Raw genomic sequence first — 19,521 nt, forward strand, 5'->3', positions numbered from 1 at the left:
GACAGTCCACTGAGGCCGCTCCCCTGCTAAAACATGGGAGGGACGGAAAGAAAGAGGAGCCCCTTCCCCTTCCTCTTCTGTTCTTTTAACCTCCATGTGGCTGACATGCTAAGATGGGGAAAGATCACTGGAATTCTTTTACTAAAGGGTCTGGACAATTTCTGAAGGGAATTACGATGCTAGAGGGACCATCATTAAAGATAATTTAAATTTCATCTAATAAGTTCAGATACCTAAAAAAAATTCTAACAACTTGTACAAGGAGCGTTCTCTGATTTGGTCCTGCGCTTAAATTTGCTCCCAAGCCTCACCCACATCCCATTAAATCTCTACGACAGGCAATCCTACCCCTTATCCGAAAGAAATCACCATTTCTGAATCTTTTTCCCCCATCCATCCTCAAGGAACGCTGGCTCGAAAATCAGAGAGGCCGCCAGCACAAGTAGAGGGATGAAATGAGAAAGAGAGAAGTTCCTCAATTGGAGTTTCCCACACGTGGGAGCTGCCAGCCTGCTGTCCCTTTGATTTATTTATTCAGTGCATCTTTTTTTTTAAGGTTTATTTATTTTTAGGAATCTCTACACACAATGTGGGGCTCAAACTCACGGCCCCAAGATCAAGAGTCGCCTGCTTTAATGTCTGAGCCAGCCAGGCGCCCCTTCAGTGCATCTTTCAAAGGCAAATATATGTGTTTTCCCCCCACACCCCCCAGCAATCACAAAGCTAACATCTTATTTGAAAAGATTATTTCTGCTAATGAACAAGGTTCTGGTAGTACCCCAAACTATGACAAGTCCCTGTTATTGTCTGTTAGAGTGTTTATTTCTCCATGATTTAGCCAACATATGATATTTGGTGGCATTATCAAAGAGCGATACTGGTGTTTAAAGACTGCACTCTGTCTCTATTTCTGTTCAGATTCTCCCCAGGATCCGAGGACGCTGGATGGGTTGGGGGCAGATATTAGGATTCTGATTCCTCCTATCCTGGATTAAATCAAGAAGCAGGGCAGAGGGAGGTGTGAAAGTATAGCATAATTCTTACTGAAGAATGCTAGAAGTTTCTGTGTGAGTTTGAGAGAGAAAAGCAGGGAGGATCTTAGCCTGAAACAGAGGGGTCCATCAGTCCATCAGTCCACTGGTAGAATCTCTGCAGATCCTGGTTGTTGGGCATTGACTTGTACTTCTTCCTGCAACCTATCTCCCCTCTGCATCTTCTTTTATCTTTAGCGGAAGACCATCAGGTATGTTAAGTCTAAGGATGGATTACATGTGGGAAGATTTGCTGCATTTACAACAGCAAGGACAACATTTGCTAAGAGCTTACTTTGAAGCTAGGGACTATTTTAAGTGTAACAAGTGCTTTGACTCACTTAGTGCTCACAATGCCCTATGAAATAAATACTGTTCTGATCAGGCCCGTTTTTATAGATGAGAAAACTGTGGCACCGAGGAGGGACAGTGCCTGTCCAGTTCACACAGCTCATAAGTAGAAGTGCTGGGATTTGAACCCCACACAGTTTAACTCAAGAACCAGAAACCCCTAAGCATCATGCAACACTTTCTATCCTCCCCATCCTCGATGTGGTGTGTTTTTTCACTCATTTGAATCTTTGCCAACTTCAGTAAAATTTTTACAGTATAAAAAAGATGATTCTATAGGGTTTTTATCTGAGTTATTTCAGGATACTTTCAAGGTTTTTTTTTTTTTTGGTTTTATGCACGGTGGAATTCTTAAAATTATACATTCCTATGATCACTTCTGGACTTTAAACTTGCCATTTTTCGTAAGTATGAGTAAAGCCATATGTGAGTTCAAAAAGCACATTCACTCTGCCCATCTCAAAAAGATAGTGAGAAGCTCATGCAGTCGTTCTGCTCTCATCTGTCACGCTGTCTCCTGAGTGCAGAGTGGGATGTGGGCAGAAGTGTCTGGACAGAAGACAGTGCCGGGTGTTGGAGTGTAACGGGAAGGGGCCCCATGTGTCATGCTAGGGAATTTGAATGACTTGAGGCTTCAAACCCTCAACACAAGTTTTTAGGTGAGAAATTGAGATCTCCGAGTTTGTTTTTATCAGTGTGGTTCTGGCGTCATTCTGCAGGGTGATTTGTGCTCGGGAAGCCTGGTGGGAGGGAGAGCAGTTAGGGTGCCATTGCCCTAGGGCAGGTGAGAGGTAATAAACGTCTGCCCTAAGACAATAACAGGAAAAATAGAAGTGGAGAGGGTGTGCTGATGTGAGAAACAGGTGCGGGGAAAATCAACAGGCCTGGGTTCAATGTTGCGGGAGAAAGAGGAGTTGAAGTCATCACCAGAGAGACTGACGTCAAGTGAAACAGGTAGAATGGGGGGAGGAGGGGCTGGGGGGGGGGGCAGAAGGTGGCTGGGAAATAAATCTGGTGTTGCTTTGGCTCAGGTGGGGAGCCAGAATGACAGCCACAGAAATGCCACAGCATGATGGAAATGCTAATGAAATCTGAAAAGTGGAGCTCACCGGTAAAATGGAAAACAGGGTTTAATGAGAGGTTTATAGGGTTTGTGTGGGAGCATGATTGGGACTGCCACCAAGCACTTGGGAGTTACTGGCATATAAATGGTATTCGAAGCCAGAGAAAAGGTGAGGTCCGTCCAGATAGAGTTCCCATCTTTACTAAAAAAACAAACCAATAGGACAATCAGTTAAATTTGAATGTCAGATAAATGACAAATAACTTTTTAGCATGTTCCACATGATGTTTAGGACACACTTATCCTAGAAATGATTTCTTTATGTGAAATTCAAATTTAACTGAACATCATGTGTTACACCTGACAACCGCATCACAGGCTGCAACCAAAGGCCTTCAGGGACCAGAGGGCCATCGCAGGAGGACCTGGTGTGTGAGGCACAGTGCAGGGTGGGGCAGCTCGGCTGCAGGGGTTGGGCTGGCCTCTAGGGTGTCCAGGATTCTAATGTTTCAAAAACATGATAAAATAAATATATTTTAATGTGGACTATGCCCATTTTAAAAGGAGGCAACAGAGAAGAGAAAAAATATAGTGAGGTCCATGGGTTCCATAGGGCATATCAGCCATTGGTTTGCAACCTCTGATCTAATCCCTGGAGAGGGGGTGGGGCAGATTTCTACCCCATAAATTATAGGGCTTTGCAGTGTTAAGGGTAAATAGTACTTGGGTGTGGGCAAAGGATAGCAGCAAGGGATTGATTACCTCATGCAAAAGGTAGGATGTGGACGCGACTCCATAGTCTTGCCCCACAGGGCCTGGACACCTGCGCCCAGCGCTCCCCGCGCTCGCAGGGCCTGAAAAAAATCAGGCGACCCCACCAGCGTTATCAGCCTTGCAGGCTTTTATCAGAAAATTGTGGGCGGAAACTTCCCGGGGTTCGCTCTGAGCCTCTTGTCTTTGAGGCTTCTCAGCTTCAGATGCAAAGTGAGTGGGTGTCTCTTTGAGAAGCAGAAAGAGAGAAGGAAAGAGAGGACGAAAGAGAGGTGTTTCCCTTGGCGATGGAAACTCTATAAAGAGAGAGCCGGCTTGTCTTCTCTCGAGCAGCCAGAAAAACAGCGGTGCCGGCCTTGGCCCTGACACCTTCGCTGGGGGCTAGCCCGAGGAACCGGCTGCCATGCAGCAGCCCTTCAGTTACCCGTACCCCCAAATCTACTGGGTGGACAGCAGTGCTAGCTCTCCCTGGGGCTCTCCGGGCTCGGTCCTCCCGTGTCCGTCCTCCGTGCCGGGAAGGCCTGGGCCGAGGAGGCCGCCGCCGCCGCCGCCGCCCCCCCCAACACCCCCAACACTACCACCGCCGGAGCCCTTAGCTCGGCTGCCGCTGCGGCCACTGAAGACGCGGAGGGACCACAACACAGGCCTGTGTCTCCTTGTGATGTTTTTCATGGTTCTGGCGGCCCTGGTGGGGCTGGGGCTGGGGATGTTTCAGCTCTTCCACCTGCAAAAGGAGCTGGCTGAACTCAGAGAGGTAAGCTAGTGTAGCAGCTCTGCTGCTGTGGAGGCCCGAGGGATGCCGAGGCCCAGAGGGGCCGTGGCTTCGCTTGCAAAGTATTTTCTAGTCCTTTTTTTCTCCTGTCTCAGAAATGGATCATTCTAGTCGTTCTATTCCAGAGGCAGAGAAACGGAGGCTCAAATGAGTCAAGGGGGTATTTGCTCTCTTGTAGAGGATCAGGGCCCAGATAGGACGGGCAGTTAACAATTCTTTTCTCGGCTGGCCAGGCTGCCTGCTGAACCCCTACTAGAGGTTAGTGATTCAAGAAAGAAAAGGAATTTGGAGTCTTGCTTAGAAGTGAATTTGTTTAAATGAGCAAACTAAATTTCCTTGAAAATGCTTAAAAATACTAGAACTATTCCAAATCACAAAACTGGGGCACGGTGAGACATGATTGCATGGCCAGAGTCTGAGTTAGGAGAGGTTCTGAGGTGTGGAGATTTCCTTCTCAGGTTTATTTGGTTTGTTTGACAACTTTGCCCCCTCTAGCTTAAAGAACTTCATATTTATTATGCATCTTTTTTTTCTCTCTCTTTTGCCAGTCCACCAGCCAAAGTCCTAGAGCATCATCTTTGGAGAAGCAAATAGGTGAGTCTTTTTATGCATGTATATTGAGTTTCTAAAGACAGTCCTCATTGCTGAACCATGTTGGTTGAATGCCTTGAATTCCATCCCATTCTTGGACACATGTATACTACAAAAGAAATCCTGGCTAATTCGGAATCATTGCTTATTTTCGTTCCTTGAGCTGCCCTAACATCGAAGTGAATTTAATCATTCAAAATCAGTGTAACTGAGTACTGCACACCAATTCAAATAATTTCCATTCGACTTTGGAAAGAGACAACACATATATGGCTGGCTCCAGGCCTGTCCCTTCCTCAGGCCTCCTGGGGTCCATGAACAGGGCAGTTGCTGTAACTCCCAGGGAGATGGGGGGTGTAGGGGACAAAGACAGATGTTTCCGGAAAAAGTCGTCTCTTCTTTAAACTCTCTGAGAGATTACTCAAGAGTCAAGCTTTATTTAAAAAATTTTTCTAGGATATATTTAAGCTTTTATTTATTTATTTATTTATTTATTTATTTATTTATTTGAGGGGGAGGGGCAGAGGGAGAGGGAGGGAGAGAATCTTAAGTGTGTTCCACGCCCAGCACAGAGCCCGATGCAGGGCTCCATCTCACGATCCTGAGATCATGACCTGAGCCGAAATCAAGAATCAGATGTTTAACTGACTGTGCCACCCAGGTGCCCCTTTAAGCTTTTAAAAAGTATGCAATTAATCATCCACATTAAGGTCGTTCTTTTGCACTCACTGGCAGTCTTGGGGGGAAGACCTTAGCCATTTCTCAAGGGCTACTCCAGCTTCCCCCACAAAGGCAATCATGAGCTACCTTCAATAATAAAAGAAAGCCCTTTTCTGAGATTCAGGACTAGGGAGAAGATGAAAATGTTGAACACTGACCTTGTGTGAAGTTTCAGGACATAGTTTGGAAACTATGGGCAGGTAGATTTAGGATGCTCTGGTTCATTCAACTAAGATTCACTGAACTTTGGATTTGGTAAGAGTTGGAAGGGAGCTTGGAGCAAATCTGGTTCAGTCATCTCACTTTTTGGAAGAGAAACAGAATACCAGACAGATTAGGGGATATGCCCCAAACTGCTGGTGTAGAACTGGGGCTAGAAGGAGCACAGGCTCCTGGTGCTTTGTCACCTACAGGGCTTTCCAGCATGTAGACTGGTGCCCTATGAAATAGGGAAATTTCTATCTGTCTATGATGTCCGTGGAATGAGAAATAAAGATGAGAAGCAAGATGCCTCTGCAAAGACAATAGGTAAATCTTGGGAAGAAAACGGAAGACAGCACTGGCCATCCATTGTGGGGGAACCTGTTCCAGTTTTTCTTATGTGCCTATTGTAGGTGACCCAAGTCACCCTCCTGCTCCAGAATCTAAGCTCTGTAGGAGACATCCCTTGGATGCTCTGGTCTCTAGTTCTAGGTCCAAGTCCCTAAGTGTTAGAAAGTCCAGATGTATTCAAGCAGGGTAGAAATACTTGTTAGAAAAATAAAACCTTAGGAAGATTTCTAAAATAAAATAGCTTTGAAAAATCAGTGGAATGTGGCTGGTGAGACAGGTCCCTAATTACTCATCTTTCACCTACTCTCTGGGGTCATTTTAGCAATTAAAAGTCAAGTGAACAGATGAGTCAGGTCTACCTCTTCCAGGAAACAAGTATCTTCTTATCAACCCAGATGGACCAGAGATTGGTGAATCTCCCTATGGAGAACAAAGTAGCAACATTATTAATAGGAAAAGAGATGCAAATCAAAACAAGGGGATATCCATTTTCATTCATCCCGTTAGTAAAGATTAAAAAAAAAAAAACAGATTGGCAAAAATGTGAGAGAAAAATTTTGCTTAAACATTAGTCGACAGCCAGGGAACATGTAAATTGCTATACCTTTTCTGAAGACCAGTTGGAAAAAATGTATCAAAGGATTAAAAGTGTTAATTTACCGGGGCGCCTGGGTGGCTCAGTCAGTTAAGCATCTGCCTTCGGCTCAAGTCGTGATCCCAGGGTCCTGGGATTGAGCCCCATATTGAGCCCCTTACGGAGCCCCACACTGGGCTCCCTGCTCCAGGGGAGCCTCTGGAGCCTGCGGAACCTGCTTCTCCCTCTCCCTCTGCCTGCTGCCCCTCCCTCTTATGCTCACACACTCTCTCTCTCTCTGCCAAATAAATAAAATCTTTAAAATAAAAAGTGTTAATTTACCATGTAATCTCATCACTAAGAATTTATCTTAATAAGATAATCAGAGGTATACCCAAAAACTCATAAATAAGGGTGTTCATCATTTTCTTATAAGGCTATTTATAATAAACAAGTCAGAAGAAATCTAAATGCCTCTTAACAGGAGATTAAATACATCATGATCAGAGGGCATCATATGTAGCAAATGAAATCCATATAATTACATTTAAGGCCATGGAGATTGTGTGTTCTATATTGTTAGATAAAAAAAAAATTATAAAACAGTATGCTTAGTATAAATTGACTATATAAGTGTATGTGCATATTTTTATATTCTTAGTAAAGAATTAGAAGGATTTATACTTCAACAAATTAACAGCAATTTTCTCTGGGATGTACTATCATAGATTATTTAAACAAATTTATTTGCTCCTTTTTCATTTTCCATTTTTCCACAGTTAACTCATTAAGTCTTTTATTCATTCACAAATGTTCTTGGAGTGCTTCTTATGTCCTGGGCTGGGTGCTGAGTGTTGGTGATGACTGAGAACAAGAGAGACAAGGGTCCTGCCCTTAGGGAGCTTTTAGCATGCAGGAAAGGGTAAACAAAAGCAAGCAAGCAGACAATATAATTTCAAATTGTACTAAGTGGGATGTAAGATAGAGTGGTCTGGAAAGTCCCTTCTAAGGAGGTGTTGTGTGTGCGTGCGTGTGTGTGGGGTGGTGTGGGAGGATAGGGGAGAACATTCCAGCAGTGAGAATGGCATGTGCAAAGGCCCTGGGGGTAGGAAACATTGATCACCAAAGTGTAGTATCTATTTCCAGTTTATTTCAGCATTTATCCAGCAGATATTTTTACTGAGGACCCTCTATGAGAATCACACTGTGCAAGGCTCTGCGAGGGATAGAAAGATACGCAACCTGTGGTTCTCTGTTCCATTTCCTGTCAGTACATGGCTGAATGCCAGACGAGTTGCACAGATGGTTTGTGGTATAGGAATGTAGAGGAGACTCAGTTTTGCCTTTCCTGTTCGCTAACACCTCATTCATGGTGGGTGGTCTTGGGTGGCTAGAGAGGTCATGATTGCTCAGGTCATGCTCTCAGCTGACGGCGGCAAGCTCACGCCACAGGGGAGTTTTGCAGGCTAATCGCAATGAGCTTGATGTGGATGAGGACTTTTCTGTGAATCTTTCTTAAATGTCTTAGCTGAATTCATTAGCTAAGTGGTGGCTCTCTTTGGTTAAAATATTTGAAGTCAGAGAAATAATGTCTACTTTGGGAGCTATTGCCTATTTTGACGCCTCCAATTTAATTTAGCAAATATTTACTGGTCACATGCCCTGAGTTAGAAACTGAGCTAAATACTCTTGCGGATTAAACATATAGTAGGAAATTTGCCATTTATTTGGGGGGGGGATCAGGCAAGCTATACAGTTACCACAGAAATGGGGAGCCAGAACTGACAAAAGAGGTAAAGGCAAAGTGATTCTAGGTTTCAAAGGAGGGAAAAACCATATTCGATTAAAAAGTCCTGGGAGGGTTTCCCCAAGAAAGAGGTATTGCAGGTGGTATGTATGGGGTTGATAGGAATTTGCCACAAAGATCTGTTTGGAGGGCATTCTGGGCAGATTAACAGCATGAGCAAAGGCATGGGGGCTGGAAGCTGGGTGTGTTCAGGTTACATCAGAACTAGTGTTGTGCAGCCTTGGCTGACATGAGCAAGCAGAGGTGAGGCTGGACAGACAGGCAGAGATCATGTGGCTGGGGAAACTTTTACACAAGTATACATTCAATGGGGAGCTATTCAAGGCATTTGAGATCTGAGGATGATTAATTTGGGCAGATGGTTGAATGCCACTGAGGGGAAGACCTAAGGGCCAGAAGGTGAAATCATAGTCTTCTTTGGCCTCTGTCCTGTGGAGTCCTAGAGGCAGCTGAACTGGAGTAGAAAAAACCCTAATTTGAAGCCAGGAGACTTGAGTGTCCATCCTATTCTGACATTGAGTAGCTGGGTCTTCTTGGACAAATCACCCAACTTCTAAGCTCATTTAGCTGTCTATAAGGTGGGACAGTAATCTCTATCTCAAAGGACTGTGGCAAGTTCAAATGCAGTAACTGATATGATAGCTCTTTATCAATCAACCTTTTTATTGTTCTTTTGTGACATAATTGTGCATATGTCTATCTCAATTTGGTTTATTTTTTACCTCTTTGATTCTGAAGTATATGTTGCTGTGAGTTCTACAGTCTGGACTTGAATGATTAGTATATGTTAGACTGTTGTCATTTATGTTTTTAAAAAAATCACTTTTATTTAAATGCCCAGTTCGGAGTCCCAACAAAAGAATAGTTGGTATCTCATTTTTACATATATCTTTCATCTCTCTATGATACAGGTCAGCCCAATCCACCCTCTGAAAAAAAGGAGCTGAGAAAAGTGGCCCATTTAACAGGTCTGTATCTGGAAGGTACATGGGGCTTGGGAAAGCCTTTGAAGAAAGAGTAGCTGGTTGGGTACTGTGCTCAGAGAGAGTTGCTACTTTCTGGTGACAGTATTTGACACCCAAGAATAGTCCCATCTTTCTAGTCAAGTCAACCTCACACCCAGACTGAGCCCCTATGCTAGTCTAGGCCATGTTCTGAACTGGCAAAATGGAGCTGATTATGACATGACCCCCACCCAGGAGGAGCTCACTTTTTTCAATCATTCCAAAGACCCTTAGAGGATTTGGGGCATGCGTTCAAGAGGTGAGATCGGGAAAGGTAGGGAGTGATCAATTATTTTAGTCAGTGCTTTTCTGGTTTTCTGGAAGAGCTTCACTCTGCTTTGCACAAGAGTAGATGGAGGAGTGAGAAGAAGGGTCCAGTCCTGGCACTGGTGGCCTTCCTGCATGTGGCCAACTGGTGGAGTGAAGTGATTTGAAAGCAATGTGGTGTGAGCATTCCCAGGGTACAGTACATGAATATCTGAAAAGTAGATAAGTATCACAGAAAGTGGTATGCCACTGTCCCTGCAATTATTTAGGCAGAGGCTGTAGAATGATCCAGTTTGGATCACCAGATATTTATTGAACACATGTTGTGTGCCGAGCCTTGGGGACATGTAGATTAATAATACATGGTTCCTGCCTTCAAGGAACTTAAAATCTAATAGGGAAATACAGGTACATAAGTGATAATTTCAGTACTGGAGTGTTCTCTGCTTAAGGTATGAATATACTGCTGTGGGGACATAAAAGAAAGGGGATTTTAGCCCAAAGTGGGGGTACTGAAGACTCTTTAGTATAGGTGAGGAGTGGACCACATGATCCCTAAGGTTCTTCCCAACTTTAGAATTTCCTTGGGTTTCACTTTTTTCCTCATAGAGAGACCTCAAAACCTAGAAGTTTTGGTGTTAGTTCTGAAGATCATAGAATCTCTGCTCCAGAGAACTAAAATAATCTCAATAATGTCTCATTGTAATTGATTAGGATATATATTATTGTCCCAGTTGTGTAGATGATAAAATTGAGGCAAGCAATTTGATAGAGGTGTTGCAGGAATTCAGTGATGGATCGAGTCTGATCCATTAGCCAGGTCTGTATGGGCTATGTCATTTTGGTTATTTGCTCAAGGAAAGGCCCACAGTTTTGCCTTGGAAGCTTCATTTGTTGGGTGCATGAGCATTCCTGGCTGAAAGCTCCTCTCTGGTTTGATTTCAGGCAAGCCCAACTCAAGATCCATCCCTCTGGAATGGGAAGACACATATGGAATTGCCCTTGTCTCTGGGGTGAAGTATAAGAAGGGTGGCCTTGTGATCAATGATACTGGGTTGTACTTTGTGTATTCCAAGGTGTACTTCAGGGGTCAGTCCTGCAACAACAAGCCCCTGAGCCACAAGGTCTATATGAGGAACTCTAAGTATCCCCAGGATCTGGTGCTGATGGAGGGGAAGATCATGAACTACTGCACTACTGGCCAGATGTGGGCCCGCAGCAGCTACCTGGGGGCAGTATTCAATCTCACCAGCACTGACCATTTATATGTCAATGTATCTGAACTGTCTTTGGTCAGTTTTGAGGAATCTAAGACATTTTTTGGCTTATATAAGCTCTAAGAAAAGCACTTTGGGAATTCTCTCCATATGGTTCCCTGTTACAGGCACTGAAAATATGGTCTTGAATGAGAGTCTTCTTAAGCCTACTTGAGGTCAAGTGAGAAGACATGAGCCAAGAGTATCTAGAGACCACAGTGTCCAGCAGGTTTATACTTCCTCACCTCATGAGCCAGACAGGAGGGGGAATATGACTGAAGAACTTGAGACTCTGGGCTGTCATGTGAAGATGCAGAGGCAGGAAGAAGCAGCTACCAGAGTGTTCTACACTCATTTTAAGTGTCCAAAAGCATTTTGGCACATTGAAAAGGACACCTGTTAACTCACCTCTTGGGGTGGGTCTACTATCTACCTCAGGGGAGGCTGTCTTTCAGATATATGGATGTGACATGAGTGTATAAGGGATGGAAAAAGAGGACTAGGCTTGCATGATAAGCTAAAGAGGCCAAAGGCCAGTGCCCCATTGGAAGCATGTTTACTTCTAAAGGCAGAGCTTGTGCCACCAGGTGATGGTAAGAGAGAAGTAAGGGGGATCTTTTGGGAAGTTGCTCCATTCCCCAAACAGCGTGTATATTTCCAGTGCAATTTTAGGTGTGTGTGTGTGTGTGTGTGTGTGCATGTGTGCTCACATGCATGTGACTAGAAGAGTTACGTAAGAAGAGACAATGTGGAGATTGTGAAGGATATGTTAGGAAAACATGGGTTGCATTTAGTGGTAGATTTTGAATACTTCTTGGCAACTGACTCAGTTGTCCTCAAAATAGTCCTCAAGACTCTTTAACTGTCAGCTGTTGATGCTGTTTTCCTATAATATAATCAGTATTTATATACATTTTGTGTATTTTAATAAAAAGAATATGTGTAATAAAAATTATATTTTAGAATACAGGTCAACATTATGAATGTATTTTTTGGAAATCACTAAAATTTGTGGGTTTTTTTCCTTATTATTTCTTTCCTCCATGGCTTCTTCACTCCTTTTGCCTTAAGGCCATGTTAAGAAGAATTCACTGGAATGAGAACTGTGATGCATATCTATCATTGCCAGACACATCTCTCCCCCAGTCTCTTTCCATTATCCAGAGTTTTTATTACCTATGTTATTGCCAATGCTAAGCTCACCCAACTTTCAACAGGTTTGATGACAACTTCCCCCAGGCTCCTCTAGGAGCAGAGCCATAGCATAGTGGAAAGGGCACAGACTTTGGACTGAAAAACCTGAACTTGAATCTTTGCTCCTGTACTTTCTAAATGCAATCACTGGGTGAGTCACTTGACTTCTCTTGGACAAAAATGACTGATATGTATGTAAAGTATCTGGTACATGGCATCTATCATTTTAAGAAGCCACTCTATGAGAGGCACATCTTGCTCCAGAAGAAACCACTGACCTGAGGCATTCATCCAAACACCTGGTTTCTTAGATACTCCTGTTCTTCCCTCACAATGACCTTTTCCTTTTTTTTCAACTACTCACTACCATAGCCTCCCCCTAGACTTTGTCTTTGTTAAAAAATTATGGTATTTCCTTTACAATTTGATTTCAGACATCTTATTTTCACATCATCTCCTATTATTCCAGCTCAATTGCTCCAACGTTTTGTCTCCTAAAATGTGTCTGTTTTTACCACATTGAGACCTATGATAAACTCTATCATTTCCTTACATATCCATCAGCTCCGTCTTTATCTTCACTCCTCTCTCTGACAAGCTTAGATTCTACCCTCTGTCATTACAATCAGTATCTTGGAAAATTTCTCAATTCCAGAATATTCTGTGTCCTTCACTGTATTCTCCTTGCAAAAATCCCATTTCTTTTAAGCTGGCATCCTACAAGCTGGATGTTGCTTAGAGAAAAATTACCCAAACAGACAAACTGGTTTCAGTTTATTTTTATCTATCATCTACCTAAATCAATTACTCTTTTTCACTGATTTATTTCTATCTTTTGATTGATTTGAATAAGTAATACAGGTACATAGTACAAATTTTAAAAGGCACACAAAGATATAGGATGACAGTAAGTCCTCTTTTCACTTTTCCCATGGCCCCATTTCTGCCCACAGAGACTATCACTGTCTCCTTATGTAGTGCTCCAGAGAAGGTCTATATGTATGACATCAATTTACATCTGGGTTTCCCAACCTTGGTTCTATTGACATTCTGAGCTGGATAAGTCTTTGCTGTGGGGGCTGTCCTGTGCGCTGTAGTATGTTTAGCAGTATCTCTGCCTTCTATGCACTAGACGCTAGTAGCACAATGGAGTTATCACATCCTCCATATGTGATAACCAAGAATATCTCTAGGCATTGCCAAATGTGCCCAGGCTGGGGATAGGAAGAAAAAAATCAGCCCTACTTGAGAAACACTGCTTTATATTAGTGATCACAGATCTCAAATGGACATTCAACACTGCCTACCACTTCTTCTTCAGTTCCCTGCCAATTATGTTTTTCCATTGTTTGAGACAGTTACATCATATCTTTTCCTCTTGCAAACCCCTCCTCCCACTATGGAACCTCACTTATACCACCAGAGCACAAATCTACCCACATCTGCCTGATCTCTTTCTTTTATCCTTATAGTGGAGGAAGAGGACCATCTCTTCATTTGTGCACTAGATCCATTTCTATTCCCCTACTTTGCCTCTTTAAAATTGTTCTTCTCTCTTCTGGATCGTCAAACCATCTCTGTCTATGAAATGATTTCTATCAGCATGAACATATGTTCAAATATCCTTTTTCAATAAAAGACAGCCCAGCCCAAACCAAAAAAATCCCAAACCTTTCTTTACCTTTCCTCTTCTCCAGTGATGGTTGCATTTCTCATTTTCCTGGTAGAGACAAACATCTGAGAAGGTTGTCTCCACACACATGGATTCCTTTCCTTAGCCAGGAATGGTCTTCTTCAGGCTCCTCACGTGCCTGGCTTCTTCTTATCTTTCAGGCCTTAGTTTAAATGTCACCTCCTCAGATCATTCTTAGAGCTCCTCTCTTTCTCATTATTTTATTTCTTTTTAGTTCCTTCTTAGTAACTAGCATAACTTGTGGTTATATTATTTATTTGACCACTTAAAAATATGTTTTTCCACTAAAATAAAGTTCCCCAAACAAGACCTTTTCTGCTTTGTTTACCACTATATCCTCAACACCAAATCCAGTGCTTGGCATATATTAGGAACTCAATAAATATCTGTTGACTGGATAACCTTAATTATAAAACAAATGTTTCTCAGTTTGGGGTATGTGTGTATGTTTCTCAGAGTAGTGAATATATTCACTACTAGCCATAGTGTTGCCTCATGAATATATGTGAGTGTTTCTCCAGCTTTGAGTAGATTATCTAACGGGAATTTGAGGCTACAGATGGAAAAAATAGTGCATCCTAATTCTTAGCACCGGAAAGCAAGAAAAATCTATTTGGTGTCTGGCATTAGGAGGAGTTATTCAGGATACTGTTGAGGGAAACTGCCGGGTAACTAAAGCTGAACTTGTCACTTAGAAGATATTCAATAAGTATTTGTTGCATAAATTAATTAACAAAACAAATGTCCAGGCTGGAGTGTGTCACCTGCTCTCCTTAAAACCCTTCTGTTGATTCATCTGCTTCCTGACCAGGTACCTCATGGAGAAAGTCAGGGAGGTATTCACCCTTCTTTTGGCTGCTTGTCTGTATTATAGCCCTCACAATGAAATCCACCTCATCCTTTTTCTCCTCTTTTGGCTCCAACCATCAAGTATACCAGTTCTAAGGGTAATGGGAAGTTTTCTGGACCTTTTAAATCAATGGATCCTTCTAGATAATGGCACCAAAGCAAAAAGGAAGTAGGAATGGCACTGGGGCATCCTGAGATGACATAATGCAATCAGCTAGCAGTGGTGTTACTGACACTTTTATCTCTCTAAGTCTGAGCTCTACTAGGATGCCTTTGGGATTTTCTGAAGATAGGGCCATAACTTACTAAGCTCTAAGTACTTGTTCCAGGAAAGAGACGTTAACAGTTCCTTCAGGAACCTTGACTTATTTTTCTTTGCCTCAGTAGGAACATAAAGAATGCCAAAAAATCAAAACTTTTTGATGAGCTCATTAAAAATGGGATCTGCCATCGTTACTTTTGAAATGCTAAACTCAAAGTGAACACTTAAAAAAAAGGAGAGGATTACTGCTGGTTCAGTAGTATGAGGTTTTCTTTCTTCTCAAAAAACCAAAAACATACAAAACCCATGTTTTTCCTTAGCACCCCCAAGGTGGTGACCTTGTATTCTCTGAAGTAGGTTTTGACTTACCAGAGCTTACTAGGAAATGAGCTCTACTGGGGACCATCATTATGAGTGTGACTCATTTGAACCAACAGATCATTTGAAGATGGGAATTGGAGAGAGAAGCCTGACTTCTCTGAGCCGGACTGTAAGATTTCCTTAGGGTTAAGCCAGATATTCCCTTGTCTTTATCTAAAAAGTATGCCAGCCATATGTTAAATTATATTTTTCAAAGGGGTTTGCTTACGTTCTGGTATTAGTAGGGATAAATTTTTACTTTCTGTAAAAATTTCTGTTTTTTCTTTTCTCCCCGCCCCCCCACCACTTGGATCATCCAGAGGTGGAATGAGGTGGCCTTGGGAAATTAGAATCAGAACCCCATTCCTTAGGGTCTTCAGACTCAGAAACAAACCTTATTCAGAAATATCGTAACTATAGTTGGTAGCTAGGAGACTTTGGGGTTCACCTAAAAGCCAACATGCCTTGGAAATATAGACAGCTAAGTGGGTATTCTGCTCCTTACAGTTTGCCTCAGTGGTGACTTTCTCACTATTGCCAAAGCATCATCCTTATTGGGAGACATTTCTCCACAGTTCTAACTGTATGTCTTCAGAGAGGAGCACAAGGCAGATATCCCTCTTATGCCACTTGGAAGCTCCTTTGGCTCTATGGGGTCACCTTTTCTTCGCTTCTCAATTGAATAACATGAACTCAATGTCATATTCTGTGGAAAGTCAAGTCTTCTCTCCAGTTTCCTGAAAATTTCAGGGAGCACCCTCATTCTCTTGGGCAGCCCACATTATAACAGGCCTCTTAGAAATCATACAAAGCAACCGCTCTTTTAAGGCAAAAGTTTTCATTACCACATTTCCAACAGGTGGGACTCCATTTCCAACATAACCTTAATTTGAAAACTTCCTGGAGAGGGGCTCACTGAACTGTGATGGAGCCCGTATCTGCACTGGACTGTATTACATTTTAGAAAATTCTTTCTCAGATTTGACTGAAATCCTCTACACTGTAACTTCCACACATTGGATATAGTTCTTTTCTGCTTAATATTCCCGCAGTATTTTATAGATTGTAAAGCTTTCTCATATACTTTATCTTGTTTAATTTTCATTACAACCTTGGAAGGTAGATTGTTGTCTTCATTTTATACACAAAAAAACTGAGACACTGAAAATTTATGAGTCTTGCTTAAGGTGACGTGGCTAATAAATGGCGGAGCTGGGACTAAACTCTAGTCATCTAACCATACATCTGATGTTCTTTCCACTTGCAGAGATTTCTTAGCACTGTACCTTGTGTGATGGCACTCAACATGAGCCTCACCTCCTTAATTTTCAGTGATTCCTCATCTCTTTGCATTTTAGTTTAAGTCTCATTTTGATTAATATCCACATTCTGCATAATATAATATAATATAATAATATAATGTAATCTACATATTTGATATCACTACCCTCTAGAGGTCATAGAGTTTCATAGTTGACAGTTGCTCTTACATTCTTCTTTCATTTCATCTCTCTACTGTGTTTAACTGAGTTGCCCTTATTGTCCATCCTAGTCTTAACAAAGTGAGAAGGAAAGAGAATGAACTTGGGGTCAGAGGGCCTGGGTTTGAGTCCATCTTCTGCTACTCAACTAGCTATGTGTGTGACCTTGAGTAAGTGACAGGGAATATCTTGAGATTCAGTTGTGTCCTCTGTAAAATGAGGACACTGATTCCTATTATTGTGGTTTTATAGGAATATTGTTAATGCTAAATGGAATGAAGCCACTTTGTTAGGAATGATACTTCTGAAGGTAGGTCAGTGGAGTTATATTCCTCAGCAACTTTCCTGATAAAGTCACTGTCAAAAAAAATTCTTACTTGCTGTTTAGTTTCTACAAAGTTGATCTTCCATAACCCTACCATATTATGTATGAATCCCATCAAATGTAAAAACACTAATTAGGAGCAACAGATAGGTAAATATTCTGAGATATAAAAATAATATCTTACATTTTCATAGCCTTTAAAACTTTTTTCACATGTCTTTTGCTTTAATTGTTTTTTTTTTTTTTTTTAAACCCTCTGATGTAATACACATAAAAGCATTTGGCTTGTGGTCAGCTTCTCTATAAATGTTAACTGAATATATTGAATATTTTCTGTACTCATTATATTCACAGCCTAGTGTGATGCCATTTTGGTGCCTATTTTTTAAATCACGAAGTATTATTAAATAGGGTGCTGTTTAAACATTTGACTGGGGAGATCGAACACTTTACGCTCTTTGTTGTCCTTATATATAGCTAAAACCCCCAACTTAACCCAGGGTTGTCTCAGGAGATGTGAGCTGTTGAGGGAATCCCCCTCCTCCACCTGCTCATCACAGAAGGGATAGAACTTCTTGGTTCTCATGTCATAGCCCTGGCTTTCTATGGGTAAACCACTTCAAAGATAATGTGAGTTAGTAAGAGGCATCTTTGATATTATCGAACTCTGAAAGTGTCCACACATGAAAGGCACCATATACAAGATAAGCACCTTTGCAGAGGAGACTGGAGAGTTGGATGGGCATCTGTCGGTGTCTCAAATGCTTCTCTGCTCTCTTTTAGTTTCACTTGGTTTAGGTCTTAGTTTTCTCACACACACCACCCTAACACCACACGTGCACAACTTCCAGTCTGCAGAAGGGAACTTGGTGCACATTTTCTGGAAGGGAAGGTTTTAGAATTTGTTCCTGATTGGAAGAGAAGGCAGATGGAAGATTCAGGAAGCTACAACAGTCTCTGGCCTTAAATAAATGAACTCAGATTCTAGACCTTCATAACAGAGACTAAAGATTGTAGATTGAAGAAACTGGAGGTTCCAGTAACACAAAATGTGTTCTATTCTCCTCACCCCGTGTCTTCATTGAGAAGAAAAAACAGCTTTGACTCAGTGATGAGAAAGAGACACAAAGGTGTTAAACAGAACTCTTAAGGTGTGAGCTGCAAGAGAAGACATCTCAAACCTCAGCATCCTCTTTGCATCATTCGGGTGGGTTATGTTCTGGCTTCTAAGAAAGTCTAGAGGCTCCTACAAAGGTCTGGGAGGGTGGCAAAGAGAAAATTGTAATGCAGGAAACTTTAGCATTTTGTTCTTGGGTTACTCAATGGTGTTGACTAGGATAGCTAATTGGCTCTTTCTAACTTTCCCAAAGAATGTGAAAAGACTTTTCTGCTCTGGGAAGGGAGTGGGGGTGCAATCAGTGGAGGGAGGCAGCCAGGTAGCTGGGTCCACTTTTGAAAGGAAGGTAAATTTGGAGTATGGTTTTTTCTGCCCTACAGCCAAGCCCCCATTGTCATATTTTATGGCTTACAAAATGGGTAAGAATATCAACTTATTTAAAAATAATGGGACATTTATTATAGGACTTATTCTTTCCCTAAGTAAAGCTATGAAGTAGATAAATAGCAATAATAGTTGTAATTTACTAACTCTCTTTTTGTAAAGTTAATGCAAAACATCTTACATTATGTTTACTAATCCTCACAACTTCATAAGTCAAGTGTTACTAACTCCCATTTTGTAAGTGAAAAAACTGATTTAGGTTTAGAGAGATTAAGTAACGTTACCAAGGTCAAAGGGTAGCAGAGATAGGATTCAAGACCAGGCTTTTCTGATCCAAAGAATCTTACCTAAAACAGATTCATACTCCCCCATTATAATGTCAATATTCTTTTTTTTTTTTAGACTCTGGAATTGAATCAATACATTTTTATTTCATAATAAAAATTGCGACTGTTTTTCATGAATAGATACCAAGATCATGAATTCAGTACTATTATTCTTTTTTAAAAAGATTTTATTTATTTATTTATTTATTTATTTGAGAGAAAGAGAGAGAGAGCATGAGTGGAGGAGAGAGGCAGAAGGAGAGGGAGAAGCAGACTCCCCGCTGAGCAGGGAGCCCTACGTGGGGCTCAATCCCAGGGTCCCAGGATCATGACCCGAGCCAAAGTCATAAGCTTAACCGATTGAGCCACACAAGTACCCCTTCAGTACTGCTATTCCTTTTTTTTTTTCCTCCATCTTCTTTGTTTTAGAGATTTGGCTCTTTTTTTTCCTGAGAGAAGCTTGAGATGGATATTAGACACTTCAAAATTTATAATGGTTACTTCTATAACAATAACTTGATAGTACTTCCATTTATGTTTTTTAAATTTTCTATAAATATATATGCTTATATATCAATATTTTAAAAAGTAGTAGACAACTATCACAAGCTATATGCCTTTTTTTTTTTCAGCAGGTGGAGAATTATGTTCTGATAGAACTGATAATGTCAATATTCTTCATTCATTCTACAAACATTTATTAAGCACTCACTAGATGCCAAGCTTTGTTTAGGGGATACAGTGGTGAACAAGACAGATAAGTTCCTTGTT

At 41.5% G+C, this 19,521-nt stretch overlaps 1 protein-coding gene across 1 annotated transcript; it reads left to right on the forward strand.

Moving 5' to 3' along the window:
* Positions 1-3,452: 3,452 nt before the first annotated feature.
* Positions 3,453-11,712, forward strand: FASLG (Fas ligand). The gene is made up of 4 exons (XM_032393461.1): positions 3,453-3,970; positions 4,537-4,582; positions 9,144-9,200; positions 10,449-11,712. The coding sequence occupies exons 1-4, from the start codon at positions 3,620-3,622 to the stop codon at positions 10,841-10,843; spliced, it is 849 nt and encodes a 282-aa protein (XP_032249352.1). The 5' UTR covers positions 3,453-3,619; the 3' UTR covers positions 10,844-11,712.
* Positions 11,713-19,521: the final 7,809 nt, after the last annotated feature.

Source organism: Phoca vitulina, unplaced genomic scaffold, assembly GCF_004348235.1.
Source record: "Phoca vitulina isolate PV1807 unplaced genomic scaffold, GSC_HSeal_1.0 scaffold73, whole genome shotgun sequence".
In the NCBI taxonomy this organism is placed as follows: domain Eukaryota; kingdom Metazoa; phylum Chordata; class Mammalia; order Carnivora; family Phocidae; genus Phoca; species Phoca vitulina.